Consider the following 27,428-nt stretch of genomic DNA (forward strand, 5'->3'; position numbering starts at 1 on the left):
TTTGGCTGTGTCCTTATTGTAGTGTCTCTTAGTTTTTAGCTTACTAAATGGATTTTTTTTCTTTGTGATTTCTGTTATAACATTAGAGTTTAATATAGATTTGCTATTCTAAATGCTCTCATTCCTGCTCCCAAAATAACCCTAAAGTGTAGAAATTCCTTATGATTGATGGTATCCTGAGGTAACAATTTCTGCAAATACAAACTTCTTAATAGCAAGTAGTATATGTGCCAGGTAACACATATGTAACACAAATGGTGTGCATTCTAGAACTTCTGCAGGGCTTTGAGGTTTTAAGTCTTGTGAATTTTAATATAAGCATTTAGATCTAGAGTATCTAAAGTAGACTGTCTAATAACTGAATATGTCCCCACAATTTTTTTTTTTTTTAAATCAAAGTTGCATTCTCAGGGTTCCAGTGAGATGTTTAGGATCTGTGGAAGTCTTTCTATCCTATTTCAATTATCTGCCTTCGGAAAATTCATGGTTGGGAAATTTATCTGAAACAAACACAGTCAATTTATAAGCAAGTCTCATTTGTTCTAGCTTCATCAGATGATTCTGTGCCAGTGTTCACTTCCTGAGGAATTATTCTATATCTGAAAGGATTAGATGGCCAACTGAATATATGACCATCTATACAGATGCTTGGGTTTGGTTTTCTTTTCCCCCCCCTTTTCAATAAGTTGGTCACAATAGATATCAATAAAAAAAAATTTGCCGCATTTTGATAAGAAATACTAAGAAGTCTTGCTGAGGTGCATAGGTTCATACATGTCTTGTCTGTAAATATGAAAAGATCTAACCACCTTTGAGTTGCATTGTTATTGCGTTTGTCTTTGAAACTATTAATACTGATGAACAGGGAAAAGGCATATGCCTTCTTAAGAGGTGTTTGTAGTTACTGAATTGAAGAACTAGACCAATAGTCTTTTTTGTTACATCTCTGCTTCCTCCAAAGTAAGCTTTGATTTGGCTGTAATATGTAAATGAATAGAGATGAGTTCCATGAATCAAGACCAAAGTGAGAGGAAACATGGCAGCACAAAGAAAAGCATTATGTGAGAAAGCACTAAATTATTTTGTATGTTGGGTCTGGTTTGAAGGCTTTAAAACAGTTGTGGGTTTTTCATGATTTAGAAGATTAGAAAGTTAGAAAATTCTTGTCAAATAAATACAAGATTTAGTTTGAGGATTCTGATTCTCCAGTTCAGTTAAGATTTTTCAATATCAGTCCAATAAAGTTGGTTGTAAAAGGAGGACTTCAACTCTCAGGTACCTTAAAGTAAATGGAGCAAGTCCTGGCTTTTGACAGAAGTAACATTTCTCAAAAAACTCGTCTTTTAAAGGCTTTTTCTTCCACTAGTTAACCACGCTCTGTCTCCACTGCTTGGAAACATTTTTATTTACACGGGCAAGACAAGTCGGGTCTTCAGAATATTCCAGTAGCCTTGAAGAGGATCACCTGAGTTTATTTCCTAGATTCATGGGTTTTAGTCTCATTTCAGAGCCTGATATCTTATGAGGTGGAAGTTTATGGGACACATTATTTGATAAAAATGCAAGCTGGAGCAGAATTCTACTCCAATCCACAGTTATTTTTCTTGCTAATTTCCAAGTTAAATTTTTCAATACAGTTGGGGTTTTTGTTTGGGGTTCCCCCCTCCCCCTTCTCTTCTACCTTCACATTGTAATGTTTGGGCATGGTACCCTATTTCTGGACATGAATTTCAATAGCACTGTTGATGTTTTCCCCCCTCCCTTTTCACTCTTATTATTGTTGAATGAAGCTTTCCAAGAGTTTGAACATTTACAAACATGGATGCTGGAAGTGTACCAGGCTGCTGCTAATAGACTAGTTGAAATGTTTTCATATGGTAAGCACTGCCTCTTCAGATAAACCTAGAGTGCTTATCTAAATAACAAGAAACAGAACTGCAGGTAGATCTACCTAGTTGCTAATCAGAGTATAAAATTTCTCTTTTAATAAGAAAAAAAAGCCCAATGTTTTAAAGAATTAGATTATCACTGGGCTTTTCTGAACTATCCTCCTTATGAATTAATCAATGTTCCCTGATGCCAGTGGAAAAACACCTACTCACTTCAGTGGATTGCACATTGAAGTCATAAACTTCCAAATATTGTGGTCAATACGTACAGCAGAATGGGAAAGGATAAATGGAATTGTGGAAGGCAGGAGAGAGTTTGCCCTTAAAAAGTATTACTTGAGGAAATTTTTAATTAACAGAAAAAGTCAGATACAAGATTACGAGAAATCCTGTGTTGTGAGAATTACACACAGAAATGTCTACCACTTAGCTTTGTACTTTTTTATTGCCATGGTTAGCCATTTAATAGCAACTAAATGCTCATCAGAAATACTGCTAGACACATGCTGACATTAATAATGTAAAATACATTTTTTTAATGTGGCTACTGTAGATGGTTCTGCAGACATTAAAAAAAAAAGCCTCTTAAAATGTGCATTTATCTATTTATTAGTCAAGGCATGCAGTTAAATATAATAAATGATTTTTTATTTTGCTCATGAGTACCCAAGAAGAAATGTCATGTCTGGCAAACTAAGATCACATTTGACTGGTTCTCTCAAAGTGAAAAGTGAAAATTTAATATTTGCAACATTTCTGTGACACTGAAGAGAACACTGTATCTTCTAGCAGAAACTTGATGATAGCACTGAATAGAATATTTTCTTATATCTTGAGCATTAGCAGGAAATACAATATTATTTCCCCTGCTACAGCAAAGTAAAGCAACAAGTAAAATACTGTGCCACATATGATGCCATGATCTTGATTTGGGTTCCTACATTCTTAGTTTCATTTCCTCCTGTATGAACATATAGCAAAATATTGTTGCATGGATTTTTCCCAATTCTCTAATGTAATGTGGTGGGTTTTTTTTTTTAACACCGGTCAGTGTGATTTGTTGAGATGATACTGAGAAGGAGTGTGGTGGATTTTTGCAAAGAACTAAAAGTTGAGGGCTAACTGTGAACAGAAATCTGTTTTATTTGATGGACAACTCTTCTGATTTGTGAATGGATGGGTACTTTACAAAGAAGCATATACTCCTTAACATACATGAATTTTAGGAATTTAAATCCCTGATGGATATTGAATTGTAAATATATACAAATTTTGTACAAGTATCCAGAATACAAGTACATAAGATTTTTTCATTGTGGATTTTCTTTTTGTATGGCTGTACTTTGATCTGTTAATTTTGACACCTCTTTCTTTTAGTTGTCTGTCTCCTGGTTTTTATATCTTGAAGAGTAGGGTGGAGAGTTAATAATTTGGATATAGGTATGATAGGAAGTTCTAGCATTGATCTCTTCAGAATTTTGAAAAAAAAAGGTATCTGGTTAAATGTTGTTGCATTAGATTATTTTCTAAAGAATAAAACAATCTTTGACTGAATACTTGTATAAGCCTTTAAGAATGATGATTATTTAAATACTTTTTACATGTACCTTGTTATAAGCCTTGGTTTTGAAAACGCTCAAGCACTGAGAAACTTCACAGCACTACCAGTGCACTTCTAGGGTTGCTGATACATCTTATTTTATCTATATTTTTCTCATATTATGCATTATTGTAATTTTTTCACATTTTGTCTCTGCAGACATCCTGAACCTGATACAAGCCACCATCCCAGACAACCAGGTAAGCCTCCAGATCCAGGACCGCCAGGTTTAAGTAAAAGCAGAACAGTAGATGTGCTGAAGACAGAACAACGGGCACCTGGACGGAGCCCTTCTACTCTTAGTCTACGGGAATCAAAGTCCAGGACTGATTTTAAAGAAGATCAGAAGCCAAGTATGATGCCCAGTTTTCTCTCAGAAGCCAATCCATTGAGTGCAGTCACTTCAGTTGTGAACAAATTCAATCCTTTTGATTTGATATCGGATTCAGATACAACTCATGAAGAAGCTGGTAGGAAACAAAAAGTTGCCCCAAAAGAGCAAGGGAAACCAGAGGAGCAGCGGAGCCCTGCGAAACATCCAACTCAGCCACAGTCTCCAAAGCCAGCTGCTCAACAACAAGGACCTGCCAGATCTACTGTCCAACGAACTGAGTCTTCCAAGCCAGTGCCAGGCCCTGGGCAACCAGCAGATGCTAAGCAAGAGCAAGCGAAACAACCACCCCAGCCGAGAGGACCACAAAAATCCCAGCCACAACCATCAGAACCAACGAAACCTGTTCAACAACAAACTTCTGCAAAACCTTCATCAGGCCCAACAAAACCATCCCCACAGCAGCCAGACAGCACTAAAACGACGTCCCAAACACCACCTCCCACAAAACCATCATCACAGCAGCCAGGACCTGCGAAACAACCATCGCAACAGCCTGCACGGCAAGGAGCTCCTGTAAAGCCATCTTCCCAGCAGGCCGGGCCTCCAAAACAGCCTTCTCAGCAACCTGGACCTGAAAAGCCATCTGCTCAGCAAACAGGACCTGCAAAACAACCACCTCAGCCTGGATCTGGGAAGCCACCTCCGCAGCAAACAGGACCTGTAAAACAAGTGCCACCCCAGGCAGGGCCTATGAAACCACCTTCTCAGACTGCAGGGCCCACAAAGGCCCCAGCACAACAAGCAGGACCTACAAAACCGCCCAGCCAGCAACCAGGGCCTGAAAAACCCCCGCAGCAAAAGCAAGCAGGTGCAAGTCAACCCACTGAGTCTGCCCCAAAGAAAACCTTCTGCCCTCTTTGTACAACCACCGAGCTGCTGCTGCACACTCCCGAAAAGGCCAACTACAACACATGCACTGAGTGTCACACTGTAGTCTGCAGCCTGTGTGGATTTAATCCTAATCCTCATATCACAGAGGTGAGTAATTTTCAAACTGATGTTCACTACCAGAGAAAAGAGTTCAGTTTACCTTTGTTATGTTGAAACATCAGGTGTGCTATAGCATATCATTGTGATAATTTAACAAGTTCAGTAAAAATTTCAATAAACTGCTTATGAGTAAAACAGGGTGAGATTGGAGGAAAAAAAAGAAGGTAATGGTTCTTTGCTCATTTAGATTTAGAAATTCTCATCTCATCTCTTCATATGAAGAGAAACCCCGGTGGGACTTCTGTCTCATTTTGATTGTTTTTAATCACCGATTGTCTATATTTATAATCTGACCACAATACTCATGTGCAAATATATTTATAGAGAAATAATTTTTCTGCTATAAGAACCAACTAAGCAAAAAAAAAAAAAAAATCAGTCTTCATAGCTCTAGTGTGTGGTTTAGGAAAGGATGTGGAGTGGATTTGCTTTACAACTGTGTCAGTGTTCAGTTGTGTTAGTTGAAAGCCTGAGTCATGAGTTTGACTTGGTGGCATGTGGGTTATTTTATTCTTGTGGGATGTTAAGATCTCTGTGGACTACTTCTAACCTTGATTGCCATTCTTGCTGTAATTCTATAACATAAAAATGGAGTAGAAAGCAATATTAGGACTTCAGATGAATTTATTTTAACCTGATATTTGTGGTAGCTTGATTTATTGCTTATACATATCCTTTATTGCTCTGCATGGGAATAAGTCTTCATGTGACTGTTTGATCAGCTTCTTGTACATCCTGATATGCTACTTCTAAGTTTGCAAAGTAATTGGAGTTTGTTTTCAGTACCAACACTTTTATCAATTTATGGAAATTCAAGCAGAGTATATCTGGCACCAAAGGATAAATAATGATAATCAGAAGTGATATTTGAAAAACTTGGGTTTTTTTGCTTTTGCTTGTTTTATATTAATTTAGCTGATATGAGATGAATACAGGAAGAAGTACAGATTACTACTATATTTTGAACCTGATAAATACTACGTGTGTATTTAAAATTGAATCAAAAAATTTCTGAAGCGGGAAAGGTGCTCTGGATAGGGTGTAGTCTAAGCTACTGCTCAGAGTCATGTCACCTAAAACAGGTTTACCCAGTGTTGAATACCTTTGAGGATGGAGGTCTGACAGGCTTTCTGGGCAACCTGTGTACTCAGTACCACAATGATTTAAAGACATTGCTAGCTACTGTTTTTTTTTTCCAGCACACATTTATTTGTGACTTCCTGGTAACAAACCGAAGACTGTGCATCTGGAAATATGATCTGTTGATTTTTTTTGTTAAAATTGCAAATTTAAGCCTGGAAGACTAATTGCAGTAACCACTGGTAGCACTTTGGTTGGTTTAGGAGTGTAGTGTCTTCCTTGAGTTTAGGGAAATTGAGAGGATTGAGATGGCTGCCATTGAAGCCTGGACTGGAAAGGGAGTGACTTGAACATCTGTGTGCAAAAACTTCAGAACATCTGTAACTAACAGGGTGTCTATATTTCAGTGTCTACATGAGGAAAGATCATTTTGGACTGTTAGTGTAAAAAAAGATACATAACAGGCAAGAAATGTAATATATAAATATTGAAGTCAATGAGGAAGTTTTATTGCAAACCTTTGCCTTCAAATTCTGCCAATGTTTTTAGGCCAGAACTTCTTACAATTATTTGTGAGTGCTGAGTTGTTCATGTCTGTAGTGTGCTCCTGGAGTTTCTTGAAGCCCCAAGTTTGTCTTCCTTTAAAAGCTTCAGATTTCCTATGGAATTTGTCAACAACTTTGGTGTGTTCAAATGAAAGAGGTTTTGAGAGAGACTTTATGTAAGAAGATTTCCAAGTATTTGGAAATTCTGTGAATAACTGCTAGTTTTTGAAGTGGGTACTCTGTAAGTGTGAAATTCAGGACTTTCAGACAATAAATACAGCTGCATTTAAGACTGATTGCATACATATGTAAAAGCGGATTTGAATTTCATATTGCACATTGAAATAAACACAGGATATGCATTTATTTCCTGATGAAATCTTTTCAGTAAATGAAGGTATTGGACATCTAATTTGTTCAGCTATTATTTCCAATCTCCTGACTCCCACTCAAGCTTTTCTCATTTGCTCAGTTTTGCACCACCAGCTGTCTTGCTGAAACTTCATTGTGGGTGTCCTGCTCCAGTCTGCCATTGAAATGCGAAAAAAATCACATCTGACTTTATTAGTGAACATTGGGATCAAAGTTAATAGAACCTGCTCTGGCATCTGCAAAAAATTCACTTATTTCAGTTGCCAAGGTTTGCACTTAAATAATTATCAAATTTTCCGTCTACTTTCTGTTTCCTTTAAGTATTTAGCTTATTAACAAAAGTTTCTGATTCCTTTTTTACAATACTTTGCTCATGTCTTCCCATCTATCAGGAAGATCATGGTTTGTGACTTGGCTGTCCGTTTTCTTGCTTATGGTGCATTTTTTTTCTTTTGACTTCTTGTATTTTTACTTCACCTGAAGTATTATTAACCAAAAATCTGTGACTTACCCATGCACTTACTGACTTTACTGTTGTACTTTAGCTTTCCCTGCTGGTGTTTTGGTGTTTTTTTTTTTTTTTTTTTTTTTTTTTCCCCTCCATATTTCATGATTCTGAAATCCTGCATTGTGCTTTTCCCATGTCCTTTATTACTACTGATTGCTTATATTGCTTATGTTAAACACATTACTTATGGGGAAGCAATAATTTCGAATTGGATGTGGGGAGTGAAAGGCATTTATTTAGGAAAAAAATTGACTTTTGTTTTCTAAAATTTTCCCTTTGTGTAGTTGCTGGAATTGCTTTCCTAAGACAATGTCCTTACAAGTTTCTTACAAGGTAGCTCAGTCTCCAAAACTAATCAAGTGAATAATTTTCCCAATGTAGATCTTTCTAAATTTCTGTGTTCTATATTTCTAGCTGATCCTGAAAAGAATTTAACAAGCTTTAAAAACTGGCTTAGGAAGTAGATTGCATACGTTGCAAAACCATTATAAAATGCAGATAAAAAAATTAAATTAATTTTATTCATTTAAACCTCTATTTAAAATTCAGTAGTACATGCACTCTGTCTGTTTTAACTCACTAGAGAGAACTCTGTAACTAAGAGCAGAAAGTGATACCTGTATTGCCACAAGGTCAGACCCCTTGAGCTGTTTCTCTGAACCATCTGACATTGCAGTCCTCTTGGGGAAGAAGGAGAGTTGGTGCCCTGCCTTTGTACAGCAGTTTGGAGAGAAAAGGCACCATACATAAGTGTTCAGTAACATATGTCTCTCTGATCTGTCTAGGTATTCATGCTCCACTCATCACCATGGCACATGACTGCCTAGCAACAGTTGCATAAAGTAATGAAAGAAATTATATAAGCAGGTTTGAGGATGGGTAATCTATTCTAGTTTTTCTTTCATGTACATCAGAACCTTGTAGGAAGTGTATCCCTAATTACGTGGTGACTTATTTTTTCTATTTTTTTTACCATTTTGTTTTCCCAAACCCACTCCCATTAGCAATAGAAACCAACACTTCCCAAACAAAGATTCAGCCCATTAGAACATTCAAATAGGAGTAGGTTTTGTGAAAATGAACAAAGACATCTTGAGGAAAAAAGACAAAAAGCATGAACTGCTGTAGTTAAATCTATGTGATAATTGCATATGCTTGATAGCTGGACTAAATTTTCATTCCTTGTGAACTAGTTATTGGAAGATACATGCAACACAGACTGAGCAAGGGTTTAAAGTGTAATAACAAAGTCATGACATTCTTTATGATGGTCATCTGTAAAGCTGATGATCAAGCAGACTTTAAAGGTGTTGATGTTGGACCCTTGGCTGTGTGTGGGCCCTACTCCTGGAGCCCACCTGTGATGTGTGCATATGTACATATGTGGATGCCTGTCTTCTAGGAGGTTTTTGAGGAGGGATTATTCTACATGAATTTTGTCTACATTAGATAGTATTTCATCCATTGTTTTGATGTTCTTTTAAGAGACCATTTAAAATTAATTATGAGGCCAGGTATAATTTTATACCTAGATACCTAGTGAAAATTGTACATTCCAACAATGTGAAGCTGTGTATTGATACAACATTTGTTTACTTGCCAAAAGTTCTTCTGGGAGGTGATAAGGGGAATTCTTAAAAATATTTTATTGTTTCTGATGGTTTTTTTTTTTTTTTCAAACAATGTGTCTGTACCAAAGCTGACTAATCCTAACAGAAGAAAGAGGAGGGATAAAAATTCCAGGAGGAGGAGGGATAAGAAACCCCAAACAGTTGACTATCTTAAATTGGAGTGTATGGTTTCTGATCAAGTAGAACTTTTTACTGGATTGCACATTTATTTTTCAATTCAACATGAAAATTTTTTGAACTCAGTCTGAAATATTTTCTTTTTTTCTTGTCATTGTAAATTTTTGTGGGGGAGGGGTTGTCTGTTTTTTATAACTTTTTTTTTCGTAGGGCTAGAAATTTTCCATATGAATTGTACTACATATTATTGCCTCTACTTTTTTTTTTTTCCTTTCTTTCTGCCTCTCTTTTTATTTACAATCATAATACAACATTCGATTAAAAATACAATATGTTAGTTCAAATCTTTATAATTATTTTTGGTATTTTTATTTGTTTTTATTAAAATCCTGCAGCTCTAAATCTCCTAAACATACTTTGGCATGAAGTAGGTTCAGTAACCAAACAGAATTTAAACAGTCTGAAAGGCATTAATTTTTTTTCTATTATTTTAATTATTATTAGGTTGTATAGGGAGAACAATATGTAATAATTTAAAAAAAAGAAGATGACTATCATTCTTGTGGTGAATCCAGGTGAGTTTTGCTTATACTTACAATAAAATTAATAGAAATTACTCTATTAAATCTTTGTTGATTACATAATAGTAAAGGAAGCTGTTGATTGAAGTATCCCCTATGGTTTGTAGTCTAGACCCTGCTGTGTTGTAGTAGTACATAGGAACCAGAATGCACCTTTGACTGGATATGATACATAAACAAGAATAAAACTGCCATCACTGTGGGTAGTGACATACCACAAGTCTTAAGTTTTTTAATATCAGGGAAAATAGCTTTGAAGCTGTACACCCTATGTGAACTTGGCGGGGAAGATATAAGAGTTACATAAGTAAAGCAGAAAAAACCCCAAGGACCTAAATATGATCATCAGCTGTTATAGTCATCATAAGTTGTGTAGAAATGAGTTAAAGAAAAACTCCAACAAAAACCAAGACTTTTTTAAATTTTTCAAAGTATTAATTTAAATACCAGCTCCTTACTGTGCTGAAGTAAAGTGAGAAGAGTTCTGTGAAACTGATTGACTTTAGTGTGGGTTCAAATTGATCAGAGAGCAAATGCAAACAAGACTTGTTTAGCTGTCATTTAAAAGCCATAAAAGTGTGAAATATTTGCTTTAGTACAAGGAGTACTTGGGGTGTTCCAGTGTTACTGACATTGCAATTTCTATGCAAATGGGGGTTATTCACAATTTTTGTGATGAAATGAAGTTAGTATTGTTCCTGTAGTTCTGCCCCTAGCCAGAACTGCCGCACAGACATTTGGGAAAATTGTAGAGATCGTCAAGTAGAAGAGTTGTGGAAGTACAGGATACTGTTTCTCTCCATGGAATATTCTTTAACAAACTCCCCCATTGTTTCTCTCTTAGAGGAAGGCTGTGTTCCTGGAGTTCTGCTATACCTTAAGGATTAGATGTGGAAATATCAGTGGTGCCCTCTGGTATTTCCCCCCCCCCCTTTTTTTTTTTTTTTAACATCAGGGACACAACATAGAGGCAAAACCCCTCTGCATGGGGAATAGTGTCCCAATAATTTAATTGAGCAATATTCTACAATATGTTGGAGTGTTTTCTCATTAGTCCAGAAAGCTGGCTCGTCCGGTTTTTAACACAAGTAAATAATAAATTAATCTGCATAGCTAAAGATGTCAACTGCAGTCAGCCATCTGCGCCAGTATTGCTGTTGCTCAGCAACTGTAATTTACTACTATGTGAGGCCATGTGATGTGGGATGGAGTTTGCTGGGCAGTCACTGGCCCAGCCCTGCTCTCACCAGACAGCTTAATCCTTTCCATGATTCGCTCAGTGCAGCTCAGATGAACTTTGTTAACCTTTTCTCTGCCACTCTCTTAATTTGCAGTTGGATTTTTCTGTCAATCATTCACATGTTTCTGGCATATTAAATCTCAGTGCAGTTGATGAAAGCAATGAGCATTCGTTGCATTACTGCATGATGCAGTGCACTGAGCTGTGTTTAAAAGTGTTTTTCTTTTCTATGTGCATGAGGCAGCTTAATCATATCCTTGGCTACAAAAAACTACGTTTTAGATATCCTGAGATACTGACATTAAAAAAAAATCAAAAGATTATGTTCACTGTTTTGCTTTATGATTCTAATTGTGTAAGCCATGCAATAATAGTTCCCCAAACATTCATAATTCATATGCAAACTATAGTTTTTTTGTATTGGTAATTTAAGCAGAGTAGGGGAATATGTTTTAAGATTGTGATAACTGCATAATATAACTCATTCAGTAGTGTTTAGTAGCTTTAGAACAGCTAAGTAACATTTAAAAATAGTTTTTCAATATGTCTGTTTAGAAAATCTGCACCAGCATTGGTTTAGCACCAAGCTACAGAGCTTGTAACCATTGCTGTCGTTTGTGGAATGGATACCCATGACTATGCTGCTGACTAGAATCTAGTGTTGTATTTGTGAGCATCTTGAGTCAGTGTTCCCTGGCAAACTCATCATACATCTGAAAGGAAGGTAAATATGTATTTTGTAGTGATGATGTATTTGCCTGAAATGAGGATCAGTTGCATACTCTGTACAATTGTTAAATGTTTGGTTCGGTGTAATTACTTTGAACAGCTGAGAACTTATTCATGGAAGGATGGTGTAGAAGAAAAATCTTTGTTTCCAGTATTGCACAATCTTCTTTAGAAGATATTTTAACTTGTATGTTGATGTACCAATTTAATTTGGTTTGTGATAGTTGGGGTTTTTTTTCATAACAGGGTTTTCTAATTTAGTTTCTTGTCTCAGAGTATTCTACCACACTGCATGAAGCTGCATAAAATCATGTGCTTGAGCACTTTATTTTTCATGTTTCTCTCATCATCTTGGCAAAAATGTCTGCTAAGAGCCAAATCTGGATTTGTCACTGCTCTTTGAAATTGTCAGGGACCAAATAAGTTACTGTGTTTTCAAACTAGAAACTGATTTTGTCAGTAAAGCTTTGGAGCTGAGCAGTGTCAGCAAAGTCCATTTACATATCTGTGGTAATGTAAAGGGATGTTAATATTTTATGTATAAGTTCCTTTTTATAGCAGCAAATGACTGTTCTAAATGAGATTGAGACCCATTCACTTGGCGTGCAGCTCTGCTCTGCAAGAGGACTGTTAGCGTGGCTTCTGGGAGCCACATTGGTATTGTGTGCCAGTAATTTTTATATGAAATATATTCAATCTGCAAGTCAAAATTTATTTCTTATGTTCTTCTGGAATCACAGAATCAGGGTAGTCTCTTCCTCCCCTACATCATCTGAAGGGATAGAAATTAAGCATGCCAGGCAATGCACTTGCTGACAGCTTTCCTGTTGCTTTTGATTGGTATGTGTTGTTAGAACAAATCTCAATCGTTTTTGAAAAAAGGAATAGACACTGGATTGCCTTCAACTGTGTTGGCTTTGTTTGGGATACAGAGAAGGACTGAATGGTAGTTGCTGTTTGTTATTGGTGTCAGTTATTAGCTTGCCTCTCTTTATGCATTCATGATCTATGGAGTGTAGTGTTATAATTTTCTTCAAAGTAATTCTCCATGGATGTTAGTAAAATACCAAATAAATTCATTTGGTGCTTCAAACTAGAAGAGTTGATGCTATGGTTGATGAATACATAAAATACATTTTAATTACTTTTTTGTTGTTCTGAGGGCATATAGTTTCTACAACAGTTAGAAAACAAAGTAGCGATTTCCTTTGCTCAGGAGTTGAAATCTGAACAAAAATGCTGCATGAAATCTGTCAAGTTTACTGTCCTAATTACGGCACTTATTGGCATGGCTCTCAGAATGAAGAAAATCACTTACAGATTTCCTATAGAAATAAGACCCAGCTCCCACCCTGATATAGTGGTGTAAAAGCCAGACAATTTGGGTTTCTCAGCATCAAAGAAGAATCTTCTTCACAGACAGGAACTTCTAAAGCTCACAAGTTCCTCTGGAAACGTCTGCTTTTTAATCCCATATAAAGATATTAGAAATATGAAGAAAGAAACTAGGAAGTCACAGAACGGCTGTCCAGGAACACCTTTTAGGATAGAGAAACATTTTATTTTAGGTATCTGCAGCAGCAGTAGGTTTTACTTTATCTGTAATAATGTGTAAGAGCATCTGTATTTAATGGAAGCCTGTTCCTATTAAAATTTATGGAAAATCTCTGTAATTCTGGTAGAACAACCAAGCGTTTGATAGAAAGCTATATCATATAGCACATTTCATTTTGAACTCCTGCTGTTCCAATCACAGGATTATAGTTTGTGCATTTTTGTATTTGTTTGAAGATACGTGTAACCTATAATGACTTGAGTGTTTTGGCACTTAATTCCTCCCACTAAAATGCATGGGAGGAATTTTATGTTTAAACCAGAAAAATTTAAAAACTAATACAGTAAAGTGAAACTTTGTACATTTTCCATTTTAAAGTTCAGCTGTAGGAGTAGCAAATTCGGTTTTGGTTTCGGAGGCTTCAGTTTCATACCAAGAATGCACATATGTGTAAATATGTATATATATATATTAATAATAAGGGACAATTAGTGGTTGAGGGTTAAGGTTTTGTCTTCTGCACAAGGTTGTTTTGAAATCTGTAGCATAGAAGAAATGTTTGTTTGGACTCCAAGTAGTAGCAGTATCAGACTGGACAAGCTGCAGGTTGAAGACAAACCTAAATGCTTATAAATGCAATTGGAATCTGGACACCTTAAATGTAAGAATTATTCAAATCTGCTCATTTTGTAGCCCCACCAACTCTACAGTTACTTCATTTGAGGCCTTAAAGGTGCAACAGTGATTTAAATTTAGATTTCCTGGAAGCTGAATGAGAGCAGGTAGGCACCTGTTATTGCCATGGTGTCAAAAGAAGCAGAATCAGTGAATCCCTGTGGAAAGTGCATTTTACAATTATCTGTAAGCATCCTTTGGATAGGGGAAAAAGGAATTCCTTACTTAGGATCTTGTCTTTCTCCTCTGCAGAGCAGAGACTACCTCCGTAATATAAGAAAGCTGCTTTGCCAAAGCCAGACAAGTGTGACAGCCTGGTCTTTGATTACACTTAAGCCCTAGAAAACCCTAAAGGATTCATCCATAAATGGTATTACTATGTATCTAATTAAATTATATTACTAATATCAAAGATCAGGTAAGGGAAGTGATCATTAAGCAAACAAAATGGGAGTTAAGCTAAATGTAATCCTTTCTCAAGTCCTCTATATGTCTGAACTTAATTCCTTTCATTTCAAAGCAGAGTTTAAACATGTGTTCCAGATTTTTTTCAGTTGTTTTCACTTTTCAACAGTCATCAGCTGTTGAACTTGCTATATGGTTTGCATATAGAACAGAAAATTCTTCAAACAGTCTAAAAAAATTGCACTGAAAATGGAAGATAAGAACAGCCTTATTATGAATGGAACTTTACAGCTGAGGCCAAAATTTGTCATCACTTGGTGAAGCTGTTAGTAATAGTGAACTTATATTACAGAGTGTGTGTTTATACATGTTTATCAGAATAATTGAAATAACTGTGTTTTAGGGAGCTGCATCCAACTCTTAATTTTTGCTGCTGCAAAAATACGAGTCTGGCAAGGCACACAAAAGTAATGAATTCATTGCCTCAGTCTGTGACATCAGAGACATTTCCTTCATGTGAGCTTTGATATTACTCAGACAAAATCTTTTCTCTGGATGTAGTGCCTCTAGACTTGTTCCATGGTGTCTTGTAGAGATTCCCTAGCATCACAGGATCATTTATGTTATAAAAAATCTCTAAGACCATCAAGACCTGAGTGAGAAACAGCATCCAGGAATATTCACCTTTATGGGAAAAAAGACTTAGGTTGTGTGTTGTCCTGCTTGCTCTTCCCTCTGTTGCAGTGGTGTGTGCAAATGCTGTAGCTGGCACCCTGCATTCCACACAAAGACTAAAGAATGGGAGAAGAGCTACAGGTAACCTGCTTAAATATCTGCTTGCAGCTGGAGGCCCATGGGACTCTGTACCATATTGAATGGCATTTTTGCTGCCTATAATGTTTCTGCTGGTGATGGAAAGTGTGGAAAGTAGCACGTCACCACACGTTTTAGGCAATTTGATCCTTTCTCAGATGGTGAAGCTGGGGTTTTCTGCCTTATCAGAAATATGGTTTCCCTCTCATGTAATACTGCTTGGGAATGATAAAAAATGCTTTAAAATTGTGAGGTACTATAATTGGTGAGAAACATGAGTAAATACATTATTTGCATTATTCCTTCTCCTCTGTGTGAAAAGAGGGGCAATGCAGAAGGACAGTAATTACCCTAGAAACTTCTAATAACAAAGGCGTTTTGGGAAACCTAATTATGGCTCTTGAAATACTATCAGGACTCAGGCAAGGCTCCTCACTGATTTTGGATGAACACTTGCCCCCTGAAATCTGTGTTAATTTATACATGATGCCCATTTACACACCTCTATGGCTAATTCATTGGAAACATATGTACTGCCAATACCTGTGCTCTGTAATTTAAACCATTACCAAAAGCATAAGCTGTATTAAAAGCTTGATAGGTGTATGCTTAAAGATAATTATGCATTTACTGTGTTTTAATTATGATTATTGTTTTCTGTCAGCAGACTCGATGTGTTAAACTATTCTAGCAGTATTTGTCATTATTCTGGCAAATTATTGCTGTAAATGAATCACTGGGTCCTATGAAATTCCAATGGATTTTTTTTTCATTCTGCTGGGTTTTTATCCTCCAATATTCAGCTGTGTGTAAACTGAATGTGAAGCTATTAGAATCATGGGCTCAGTGATAGCTTGACTCACAGTGATGTGGAGAAGAATGAAAATAATCAGCTGTGCATGTTAATTGCAAAATAATATTAGCGATATTTCTCCCTTTTTACACAGAAGTTTAAAATATTGAGCAAGTCCTATATTAGAATAACTTATTATTATGTTTATTAACTTTGTCTTATCTTAATTATAATTGCCTCTGTTTTTTTTCAGATCAGCGAATGGCTCTGTTTAAACTGCCAGGTGCAAAGAACATTAGGAGGTGACCTAGCACCGGGTCATGGTCCTGGGCCACAGTCACCTGCACCCAAACAGAAGACACCCATTCCACCTTCAGCAGCCAAACCATCTCCCCAGCCACAGCCTGTTCAAAAGAAAGATGTAACTCCAAAACCCGACCCTTCACAGTTAGCAGATGCAAAAAAACCTCCGCCACAAAAAAAGCAAACACCCTTGCCTGGGTCTCCTCCTGTGAAATCAAAACAACCCACTGAAGTCTCCCAGCAAATAGATGCCGCTCCAAAATCTGATCAGGTCAAGCCAACGCAGGCTGAAGAGAAGCAAAAACAACCCAGTGTACAGAAGCCTACAGCAGACACTGTATCTACCTCTGTAGCACCAGAGCAGAAGCAGGATTTGGCAGGCCCCAGGCCACCAACTCAACAGAAAGTGACAGACTCCCCAAAGCCTGAGCTCGCAAAGCCATCCCAGGACACACAACCAGCCGGGGATAAACCAGATTCCAAACCTGTTCCTCAAGTGTCCCGGCAGAAATCAGATCCCAAGCTTGCCTCTCAGCCTGGGGCTAGACCAGATGCTAAAGCTCAAAAGCCTGTTGAGCCAACACAAACAAAAGATGATCCTAAAAAGTTACCAACAAAACCGGCCCCAAAGCCTGATACAAAACCAGCTCCCAAGGGCCCGCAGGCAGGGGCAGGACCCAAGCCAGTGCCAGCACAGCCAGCGCCTCAGCCCCAGCCACCTCAGAAAACCCCGGAGCAGTCAAGGCGTTTCAGCCTTAACCTGGGAGGCATCACTGACACCCCTAAACCTCAACCTACAACACCACAAGAAACAGTTACTGGGAAACTCTTTGGATTTGGAGCTTCCTTCTTCAGCCAGGCCTCAAATTTGATTTCCACAGCGGGTCAGACAGGGCCTCAGACATCGGGCCCTCCTGCAGCGAAGCAGCCCCAGCCTCCAGCACAGCCTCCAGCCCCTCAAGCAGCCCCCAAAGAGGCTGGTCAGGCTCAGCCTCTTCCCAAAGCTGTTCCTGGAAAGAAAGAAGCCAAGCCTCTTACAACTGAAAAAACAGAGCTGTCAAAAGTGGATAGTGTTTTAACTAAAGGGTCTGATTCAGAAAATAAACCTGGTTTGGCTAAAGAAAGCAAGCCTCAAGCTGCTGAAGCTAAGAAACCTGATGGGCTGGCAGAACCCAAGAAAGCTAGCCAACCTGAAATGTCTTGTCCCCTTTGTAAAACTGGACTAAATATTGGTTCTAAGGATCCCCCCAACTTTAATACCTGTACCGAGTGCAAGAAAGTTGTGTGCAATCTCTGTGGATTTAACCCAATGCCGCACATAGCTGAGGTAAGGCAGTGGGGTCTGTATTAACCCTCTCTTCCTACCTACAGGTTCCCTGTGCTGGAACAGATGACCACACTGGTTTTTGGCTATTGAATTGTTAAATTTTCTTGAGCATTTCATCATCTGAAATCTTTTAAAATTAAGTATCTGTGTTGTATGAAACTTAGTCACTTGTCAGATAGGACTTCCGATGAATCTTTACGTATTAAGGAGGTCTGGTAGAGGTGGTTGCTAGGACTTTGAGACATTAAGCAGATATGGTTATGAACTCCTTTGAAACTGGTCATACTATGACACAGCAAACAAGTGTACTTTCAGTCTGTTATAAGCTTTTTCTTATACTTCAGTTTTGTCCCCTAATGTGTGCTTCTTTAACCAGTGCCTCTGATTCAAAAAAATATTGAATGAAGAAATGTTTTAATGTTTAGTTATTGCCCTTCCCTCCTATTTAATACATCCCTAAATTTATTCCATTAATCTCATTCTGGCTCTGGAGTCTTTGCATATGCTGATGCATTCATTAGGAAGGTTGAAGTTTGAGTGATACCTGTGTGGTGAAAGATGTAATTTTTTGGCAAGAACAATACAAGGCTCACAAAGTTACTTCATTCATTAAAGACTGTCACTTTGAAAGTGCTTTTTCTGTGATTGCCTGAGACAGCTACTCATATACGAAAGAATTACACAACTTATTTTCAACAGTTTCCTCATATTGCGTGTTTTCATCTGCTTCCTTTCTCCATATAACTTCTTTTTGAGAAGGGGATTGGAAACTTTATACTAGCTTAATGGAAAGGTGGAAGCACATCTTATTTGCCCTATGAATTTGGCAAGTTTAGTTCAACAGAGGCAGATCTCCTAAAAATACTTGTGAGCAGTTAAAACATTTAAGTTGGTCTGTGCCACACATGAGGACTGTGGTATTGGTGTTCTGCCTTTGAAATCTGAATAAATAAATGGCAAATGACTGCCAAGGTTAAAAGATATCACATCTCTGTCATAAGGTGAGAATAAATGTGGGAAGAAATAGCATATTGCAGAAAAAATATTGCTTATGATGTTTGCATATGACTTTCTTTGTGTATTATTTTCTGGAATATACTATCATTTGAGGTCTTTTTTCATAATATAGTAAGCACATTTTGTCCAGCACATGAATATGTTGTCAAATGTATTTGTGGTCATTTAGGTCAGAAAGAAAGATCTGAAAATGCAGGAAGATTGATCAGTGATTGAAAATTGTGATTCAGTTGATTTTTAACATTGTTTATGCACTGAATACCATCAAACACACACACTCCATCATTGTCCAACTCTGGGTATACACACACACACTTACAGGGATTTAACTGTGAAAAACGCTTATGGCTTTCTCCAGGGGCACTCTAGTATGCGTACACAGAGTACCATGGAAACAAGATGTATCAGTTCTGGGGACACATTGCTCAAATGACAGCTACACAAGTCCTGGTGCATGACTTGCTTTCTTCAGAATTGACTTAGTTGTGATGGTGTGGGACTGCCTTGTGGTGTGCAGACATGTTACCTTGATTTCTTCTGGTTAAGATGAGGAGGCAGCTATTCTGTTTCTGTTTTTCCATCACAGGTTTTTTTAGAAGATTCCCTCTGTTTCTGCTCATTAGCATATTCAGGGCTTGAAATAGGAGTGATTTTCTTTAGTCTGACTTCATCACGTCTTTCTTTATTTCTCTTTTGGCTCCTGCTTGCACATTCTTCTTCCTTGTACTACACATTTCCACCTCTGTCCACATTTTCTGTCTTGCCTTCTTTTTTTCCACTCAGTTTTGCTAGAAAGTGGCAGTGTACTTTTCCTTCACAATAGGAGGTGGTTTGCTTGGCTGAGAGCATCCTGACTTTCCTTTTCATAAAGACTGGATGGACAGAACAGAGAGCTCATAGTTTCATCTCCCAAATGTGCCGTGTAAAAAATCTATTTGTGATCAGATAACAAGTCTGTCCCTGGATGCACAGTATATAGTATATACCTTTCACATGACAGAAACATGATGGTGAGCAAGTAGTTTATGGTCACTTACATACTCTTTTCATGTACCAGATTCTTCTAATGTGTTCAGTACTCTCTTGGAGGTTTTATTTACTTGTTTCTTTCTTTGGAGGTTAGGAAAGAGAAATAGAAATGCTTTTTAAAATTGGTTTTTCTGGTGGTTTTCTACCTAATTATTTTATTCCTATACTGTGCATTCAGATAAAAAAATGTAATTTTTTATGCCTTCTTGGCCCCAGAAGTGATTTTGGTTGAACAAACATTTTGCGTCTTAAATATAATCTTAGTTTTTCTTTGGACCTGCAGCTATATCACAGTTATTCTGACTGTTGCTTATGTGTTTTCTACATTTTGTTCCCTCAGTAATGTCTGAAAATGAGTGGAATTTTATTTACTGAGTGATGGCTGAGCCCTTGTTGCCAACAAAGCTTGTATTAGGCTACATGGTAAGGATCAGTCCAATGGAGCAGGGAAGTCAGTGTTTAATTGTCAAATGCACAGGAGCATCTAAACCCCATGGGCACTTCTACCTTAAGATCTCTCAGCAGGGAATTTTTTCCAGCCAACATGCTGTTGTACTGCAGACAGGGCTGAGAGTACTTTTAAAGGAAGAAAGTGCTTTCTTACAATGGCAGTTGTTTGTTCTTGCCTGTATGTGACAGAAATAACTTTCAAAAAAGTCTTTGAGCTGCTGCAAACAGTCAGTCCTCTAATAACTAGACTCTTACCTAGTAAAAAACAACAGTATGCTATTTACTTCAGTGAAATTGCTTTGATTTGTGCAAGCAGAGAATTAGGCTAGAATAGTTTTTCTTAAAATGAGCTGATTGTTCTTTTTCTCCCTGATTTGTTGATACAACAGTCAAACAGTTATTTACTTAAATGGTAATTTATCCATGATGCTAACAGCCACAAATGATTAAATAAATGACACTTGATAGATTTCAGAGACCCACAGGACCATGGGAGCCCTAGTGCATTAGCAGACTCCTTATTCTGCCATTTGCTCAATGGGGAGGAGAACTGTTTACCAGTGTTGTAATTAGCTTTCCTGCTCAGGTAGTTGGAAGCAGCTCTATTTTTAGTAACAAAGCACAAGATCACAACTGCTGGAGCCAGAAATGAAATGTGTGGCAACGACCATTTTGTGCATTTAAGACTCAGTGATCTGTTAAGAATATTGAGCAGGAGTGGAGATAGTTGTCTATAATGTAATTAAGTATGCTGAGGTCAGAAATGTAGAACCTGTGATAAATTAATGGAGTAATAAAATGTTAAGAAAAAAGATGGTTTAAAAGCTAAACTAAGGAAAAATAAGATAATTCAGATTTTTAGATTCTATATAGGAAATATGTAGGATAGCATCTTAATAGAATCATGTTATGAACAGAAAGAGCTGAAAATGTGAAGTATGTATATGTGACTGTGCTAATGGATTTAATCTAATGGAACTGTGAGGAGAACAACAGAAGCACTTTTTAGTCTACTGATAGCTATAAAATTACTTGGAAAGGCACTGGTAAGTAAAGAATGCTCCATGTGTGAAATATATTACTGGGGCTACAGAAAGGAGAGAAACGTTTTGAATGATGGAGATGGACAGGGAGAACTGTGGAAGGGCAGAAGAGAAATCGTATATCTGACTTGGTAAGGACTTGTTTGAAAAAGATGTAATCTGTTAGAGATGTGATCAGAATACATAATATAAACTATTTTAGGGTGATATTTCTTATGTATGTTTATTATATGCAGTCTGTATGAAATTGTTTTGCATTGATGGATACGATGACAGGAATCTAGAAAGCTTGAGGATTTCTGTCCAATTAATATTCTTAACTATATTTTTAATATAAATGGATGTGTAACTTGCCAAAAGTACTTACGTGTTCTTCTGATAACTCATTTTACCACTCTTATTTGTTAGACAGAACTAAATAAATAATTTTTTCTTGTCCCCATAGATCATGGAGAGAAGGAAAAGTAATTTTTTTTTTTAAGTAAAGCACAGTGTTTTCATAGAACTTCTTATTATAATCAAGTGAAAAATTGGCTCCTTGTTCTTTCAGTATGGACTTCTAGAATTAGCAGTAAATAGCATTTTGGAACTGATATAAGCCCCTCTGGATTGTGGTGGCATGGTGTCATATACCTGGATACATCTTGGATTTTTCTACCTCCTCCCAAAATCCTGCAGAAAGGGTACTGGCATGGGTGAATGAGTACCCAATGTAAATAATTCTGCTAGATTCTGTTTTTTTCAGTACTTCACTGATACACGAAATGGAGTGAGAACCTGAGCAAGTGTGCGCTTATACTCAAGTTTCAAAAGTAGGCCTTAAAAAATAATTTAAAACCCCCCACCAAACCTGAACTAAGTGAATCAAACCCAGCTATTGAATGCCCAGCTGTGCCTTGGACTTCTTGAAACAAGTAAGCAGAAACATTATGAAGTAATAATCCATGTATTATTCTAATGAGAATCCCTAAAATAGTGCACTGCACTGTCTGAGGTGACACCCATTGCCTATCTTTAATTAATTAACAGCTCTGTACTGTCATGTATTTCCTACTTGAAAAAGCTCAGACCACTCTGGAAACTGGCAGGTTTAGCTCCTGTAAGAAGCTCCTATCTGCTCTATTATGTTTGGTGATGAGTTGTTTTGGAAACAGATGGTGTCTGGGAAACACAGTGAAGTAGAATTTGCACTAAAGAGACAAAGAGAAAAACAATCAGTCCTTTTAGTTGCATAATTTATCTTTGCTGCTCCTTCCCTCTCCCTTTAAAGAACCTTTTAAAATTTTGATTGTAAGAAAGTGAATGCTATTACTGTTTAATAAAGTAACTAAATAATACAGAACATAATAGGCTAACACAATGTACTCCCTAACATGTATGGAAATTTTATCCATTAAATGATAATTCTTTATATTTGAGAAAATATTAAAACTACTGCTAATTATTACTTTGAAAGATAAAATCTGGCATTGAAAAACAGAGGGCATGTTAGATGATTAAAAACCCTACTATATTTCTTGATTGTCAGAATGAAATTAATCTCACTCCAAATTAGGTATCTTACTTTTCTGGTAAACTTATTCAATATGCATGACAGAGAAAAATATTAAAGTGGAAATATTTTTCATAGCAGAATGACTCAGCTCTTCCATTTTTCCTATAAAGGACGTATATTGTGTGTACACAAAATAGAAGGGCTAATATGGAATGACTCTTCAATGGATGATTTAGTCAAAATTGAGCACAGAGAAATATTTCTTAAAAATTTGATGCCTGAATTCACTTTTTAAATAAGGTTGAAGAGCTTAAGCTTCATCAACAAAGTTAAATTTCTGTTTCACATTTGCAGAAGTATTTAAATGCTTAAAGATAGACAGATACCTGTAAGGATGTTAGGAGCTCGTGTCCTTCTCTGATGCCTCAGCTAAACCTGTTCCAAAAATCCCAGCTATGACCAAATGATTTTGCAGAGCCCTGAACTTCTGTCTTCTGCACGTGGCTTGAGCTGTTCCTTTTCAGCAGTGTTTAGCTTCTGTTTAAACCCCTTTAAAGTCCAGACATGGAAAAACTTGTGAGGCCTGATTTTGGTGTGTCTTTGAGAATAGTTCAACCAGAGGCAGTGTTGCTTGGCATGAAGCATACCAGCTACGAATACTTTAATAATTAATAACAATAATAAACCCTGCTCGTGGTCAAGTGTGATGTGGTGGCGGTTTGCCAAGTTTGTTTGTTCTTCAGTGGTATTATATGGAGAATACAGATCTGATAATAGACATGTGACTTCAGGACACTCATCCTCATCTCAGACCTATTGCTGCCATGGTACAGCCAAACTTCTTGTCTCCCAGTTTCCTCCAAGACCCCACAAGTCTGCACTCAAGTTTCAACAAAGTCAACCACTGCATCCAGATAACCTATTCAGTAGATGTCCTGTGGTGGTTTTGTTTGAATTCCCCATCACTGTAAAAGGAAATGAAAACATCCTTACTTTCTCACAACTTTCTCTGAACAGGTGTCTTGCAGTTCAGTAGGGCTGCTTGGTCCAGAGCAAATAATACACTAATGCCATTTAATTTTTTTGGCAGTCAGGTTTTGATGGTTATTTCTGAATGTGATCTTGGGAGGTTATTTGAAAGCAAGGCATCTTGGATCTCTGTGGTTATTAGTCAAGGCAGGAGTTACGAGATTGCACTCTTGTTGATTTTCCTTTCAGTATTTATGACCATAAAATTAGGTTTTGTGGGTTGTTTTTTTTTTTCTATAAATTAAATTCAAGGAGTGAAGATTGGTCTCATTGCTCAAAGTAATAATGTGACCTTTGGAAGGACTATTACCATGATTAATTGCCTGCTATTTGCTTCCTTTATTCTAGTCTCTAAAAGTTTCCAAATTGCCTTTCTGAACAAAGAACTCCATTGAAACCAACAATGAGATATAGACATAAAGCTATGTAAGGCCAGATGGCTTTTATTAATACTGGTAATGACCAGTGTTGGTGTGAAATCCAAAGGGATGTCTACAGCAGCACTGCTGCTGGCACACACAGCTCCTGTCTATCTAGCTATTTTTTTGTCCACTTGGAATTCATTTGCAATGTGTTCTTTACTTACATACATTCATTCCATCTTAGATGCCTTTGCATTTTTGAAAGATAAAATGCTCAGGTGAGCAATTAATGCAGAGCTTTCAGTGTTGATTTTTGTGTGTGCTTTTTTTTTTTTTCTCCTGTGCAGATAGTTTATAGACTAGTGTATTAGAGACAGTCAAGCTGGAGTCACAAATCTAACAGATTATCAGGAAAATTACTGACCTGGCCTTGAGCCAGGTGATTTTCTTCTCTGTTACTTCATTAGAAATTTGGTTGGTGTCCCATTATTGAATGAGAAAGAAGTCTTTTGAAAGCTAAGCTGGTATTACCTTTGAATTTTGAATTTGAAGTTTGAATTTTTCTACTCAACTTTATAATAGTAATTTAAAGAAAATTTATTTATTGAGATAAAGGTATTTCATGTTTTTCTTTTCCATTACAGTGTAATACATTTTTGTTCATGTTTTTTTAGAGAAACAAAAATGCTTACTGTAGAGACTTTAAATATTGTTGTGAGTTTTTGTTAATCTCAATATAAAACCCAGTGATCCACTTCCAGGTTTTCTTAAGCAAACAGACAGAATCTGCTGTATCTTAAGTGCCTTAATTTTTTTTTGGTTTTTCTGGTGCTCAGGTAAGATATTGCATGCTATCTGATCACATTAATGATATGTGGAGAGACTTTCATAAGTTGTGTGACCATAAAAATATAAGGCATTTACCTTTTTGTAAGAACCTTCACATAGTTTTGGTGTTGAATAGATTGCCTAATAGAGGGGAGCTTCAAATGAATTTTTTTTAATATTCCAGGAATATGAAGAGCTGATGCTCTTCCAAGGAATACATGCTATAATAGCATTTTGAAAAATACCTGAGGATTTTATATATCTGAAACCAGGACATTTTCCCTACATATTTATCACTGTTATTGATTGTAGTACGACCAATAGATATTGTAGTATTTATTCTGAGAAGACAGTATACTGTCAGTTTAAATACTTGCATACATTTTGTGGTCTCATTTCTTGAAGAACAAGGCTATTTATGTTAAAGAAGTTAAGTTCCAGTTCCTGCGTTTGTTAAAAATTTCTTGTCATGTTTCTGCTGACCAAAAGCCAAATGTTGTCTCACCACAACAGCATATTAGTAAAGCAAGGTCAACATTTCACACAAATTCTGTAAAATTCCTTGTTTGCCACAACTGTGGGGTGATTTTAAACTTAATGGGATTGAATGAGTATAATCAAAGTATTTGCAACTAATTTTAACTGTTTGCAAGAAGTGTGGCTAGCTGTTAAAATAAAAAATCAGATGTAAAGGAGAAGACGAAATTAACAAGAGGGGGCATTTACCTGATTTCTGTTTGCACTCTACACATTAATATTTCTCCCTGAGTAATGAAAGATTGCCATTTAAAGAAACAGTGGTCAGTAATTATTTTCAGTTTTGCTGAAATGCATGTAGTTCAGTGGACCAGAATGAGAACCAATGTGACTTTAGATTTAATGTTATTTATCTATTAAACTGATTTTTGCAGTATTACTTAGAGTAAGGATGGAGGCTGAGGGAAACCTAAGACATTATACAGTAGTGGAAAGAAGATTAGATTCATGCCAGTAAGCTGCTGGAGATGCTGTCTAGGCAGCATTTGAAACAGGAGGTCATGGACTGATGTTGAAAAGGGGGATTAGCTGCTGCTGAACTATTCTGGCTGAATTTTGCACAAAATGCTGTTGAGTAGGGGGGGGAAGGGGGAATATATATATTTTTGCATCACTAGGAAAAAAAAAATGTAGGAGCCAGCAGGCTGTATCAGACCAGAACACTCACTGAAAAGAATGATGAGGTGTATTAGTTTTCCATCTGTGTTTTGGAAGTTAATGAAATTACTCAGACAGTGAGGTAACTTAGGCTTCTAAGGACAAGACTGAAAGACCATCTGGTGATCTCCTGTTTTTAGTATTTCTAGGTTAGTAAATTTCTTTGTTGTTGTTGGTTTTTATTTTTGTTTTTCCTCTTTTTTTTCTTAGCAAACAGCCTTCACACTGGAAATGGTCCAACTGTCATGTAGAGAGATTAGAAATTGAGCATATGAAATCTTGTCCCTATGTATATTATTTTAATGCATTTATTTACTTTCTCAGTTACTTTTTGTAGTTATCTTAATAAATGTGCTAAAGACTCCATATGTATTTATAATATTTTATTTTTTTGGAGGGAATTCTGACCACTTTCCTGAGATCCAAAAGAAGTATATTGTTGTGATTTCTTTTGTCTCGTTTTGAAATGGCATTCTCATAATTGCTGAAGATGTTGACATTACTCTGATCCTCATCATTATTTGTCAATACAAATATCTGTTTTTTTTGAAGAGCCACTTCTGTAATTGATATTAAGTTTTTTATCTTCCCTTTTATATGAGAAGAAAAAGATGTATTTCTTTCTGATTGCTGATAAACTCTTAGTGATTGTCTTCTTCTGTTTTTGTACATTTAGAGCGTGATATTAGGTCCTTTCTTGTCTAGATAAGCTATCAGATATGCCTGTTCCTCACCCTCCCTCAAACCAACACACCAACTCTTAAATGTCTACATAAATATTATTCTCCCACAGCTATTCAATGGGAATTTTCACTGAAACATTGAACTCTGGCATAGTACAAGAGAACCAGCCTGGGCACATACCAAATTTCAGATTCTCTCTTCTTGGTTTGGAATTACAGTAGGAAAAAGACTGAAATGTTTGAAATACCTGTTATTTCTTTAATATTTTTGTTTTGAATTATGCACTAAGTATTTTGTTTGATCAGAAGTCAATCTGACACTGAAAACTGTCTAAATTTGGTGTTTCATAGGAGAGTTTTCTATTTTTCTTTTAAAGTCAGAAGTGGACATTGGATTAACGTTTCAGCACTTCTCTAGAAGTATTTGGATTTTTGTGAACTTTAACTATAAGACGAGGAAAACCCAGAATAATACCAAACTCTGCTTAGATTTTTTTTTTAAAGCACAATTTATTTTCTAGTTAATGTGGCTCAAGATTGATGTCATGGTATGGCATTTGTAAGACTGAGAAAGTGTAGGCTTTGTACTCATTACAGAACAAGTTAGGACTGCCTCTTTCATGGGCTTCTGTACATGTGCCTTTGTGCTGATGTGCAATGCACTTCTGGTTTTTTTCTGGCAGTTGTAGCCAAGAACACTTGTATTGTGCTGTGCAGTGAATTTTTAAAGTCATGTGCCCAGTTTGTCTGG

The 27,428-nt window shown here is 36.7% G+C and overlaps 1 protein-coding gene across 6 annotated transcripts in view; it reads left to right on the forward strand.

Moving 5' to 3' along the window:
- Positions 1–27,428, forward strand: part of PCLO (piccolo presynaptic cytomatrix protein) — a 322,274-nt gene that overhangs the window by 2,287 nt on the left and 292,559 nt on the right. For all 6 annotated transcript variants that reach the window (XM_066182777.1, XM_066182779.1, XM_066182780.1 and 3 more), the window contains exons 2-3: positions 3,649–4,861; positions 16,171–17,547. In XM_066182777.1, coding sequence (XP_066038874.1) covers positions 3,649–4,861; positions 16,171–17,547 — 2,590 coding nt within the window. The remainder of the gene's footprint in view (positions 1–3,648; positions 4,862–16,170; positions 17,548–27,428) is intronic.

The sequence above is a fragment of the Chamaea fasciata genome, unplaced genomic scaffold (assembly GCF_029207755.1).
Source record: "Chamaea fasciata isolate MVZ Bird 193981 ecotype frontalis unplaced genomic scaffold, bChaFas1.0.hap1 SCAF_5, whole genome shotgun sequence".
NCBI lineage: Eukaryota > Metazoa > Chordata > Aves > Passeriformes > Sylviidae > Chamaea > Chamaea fasciata.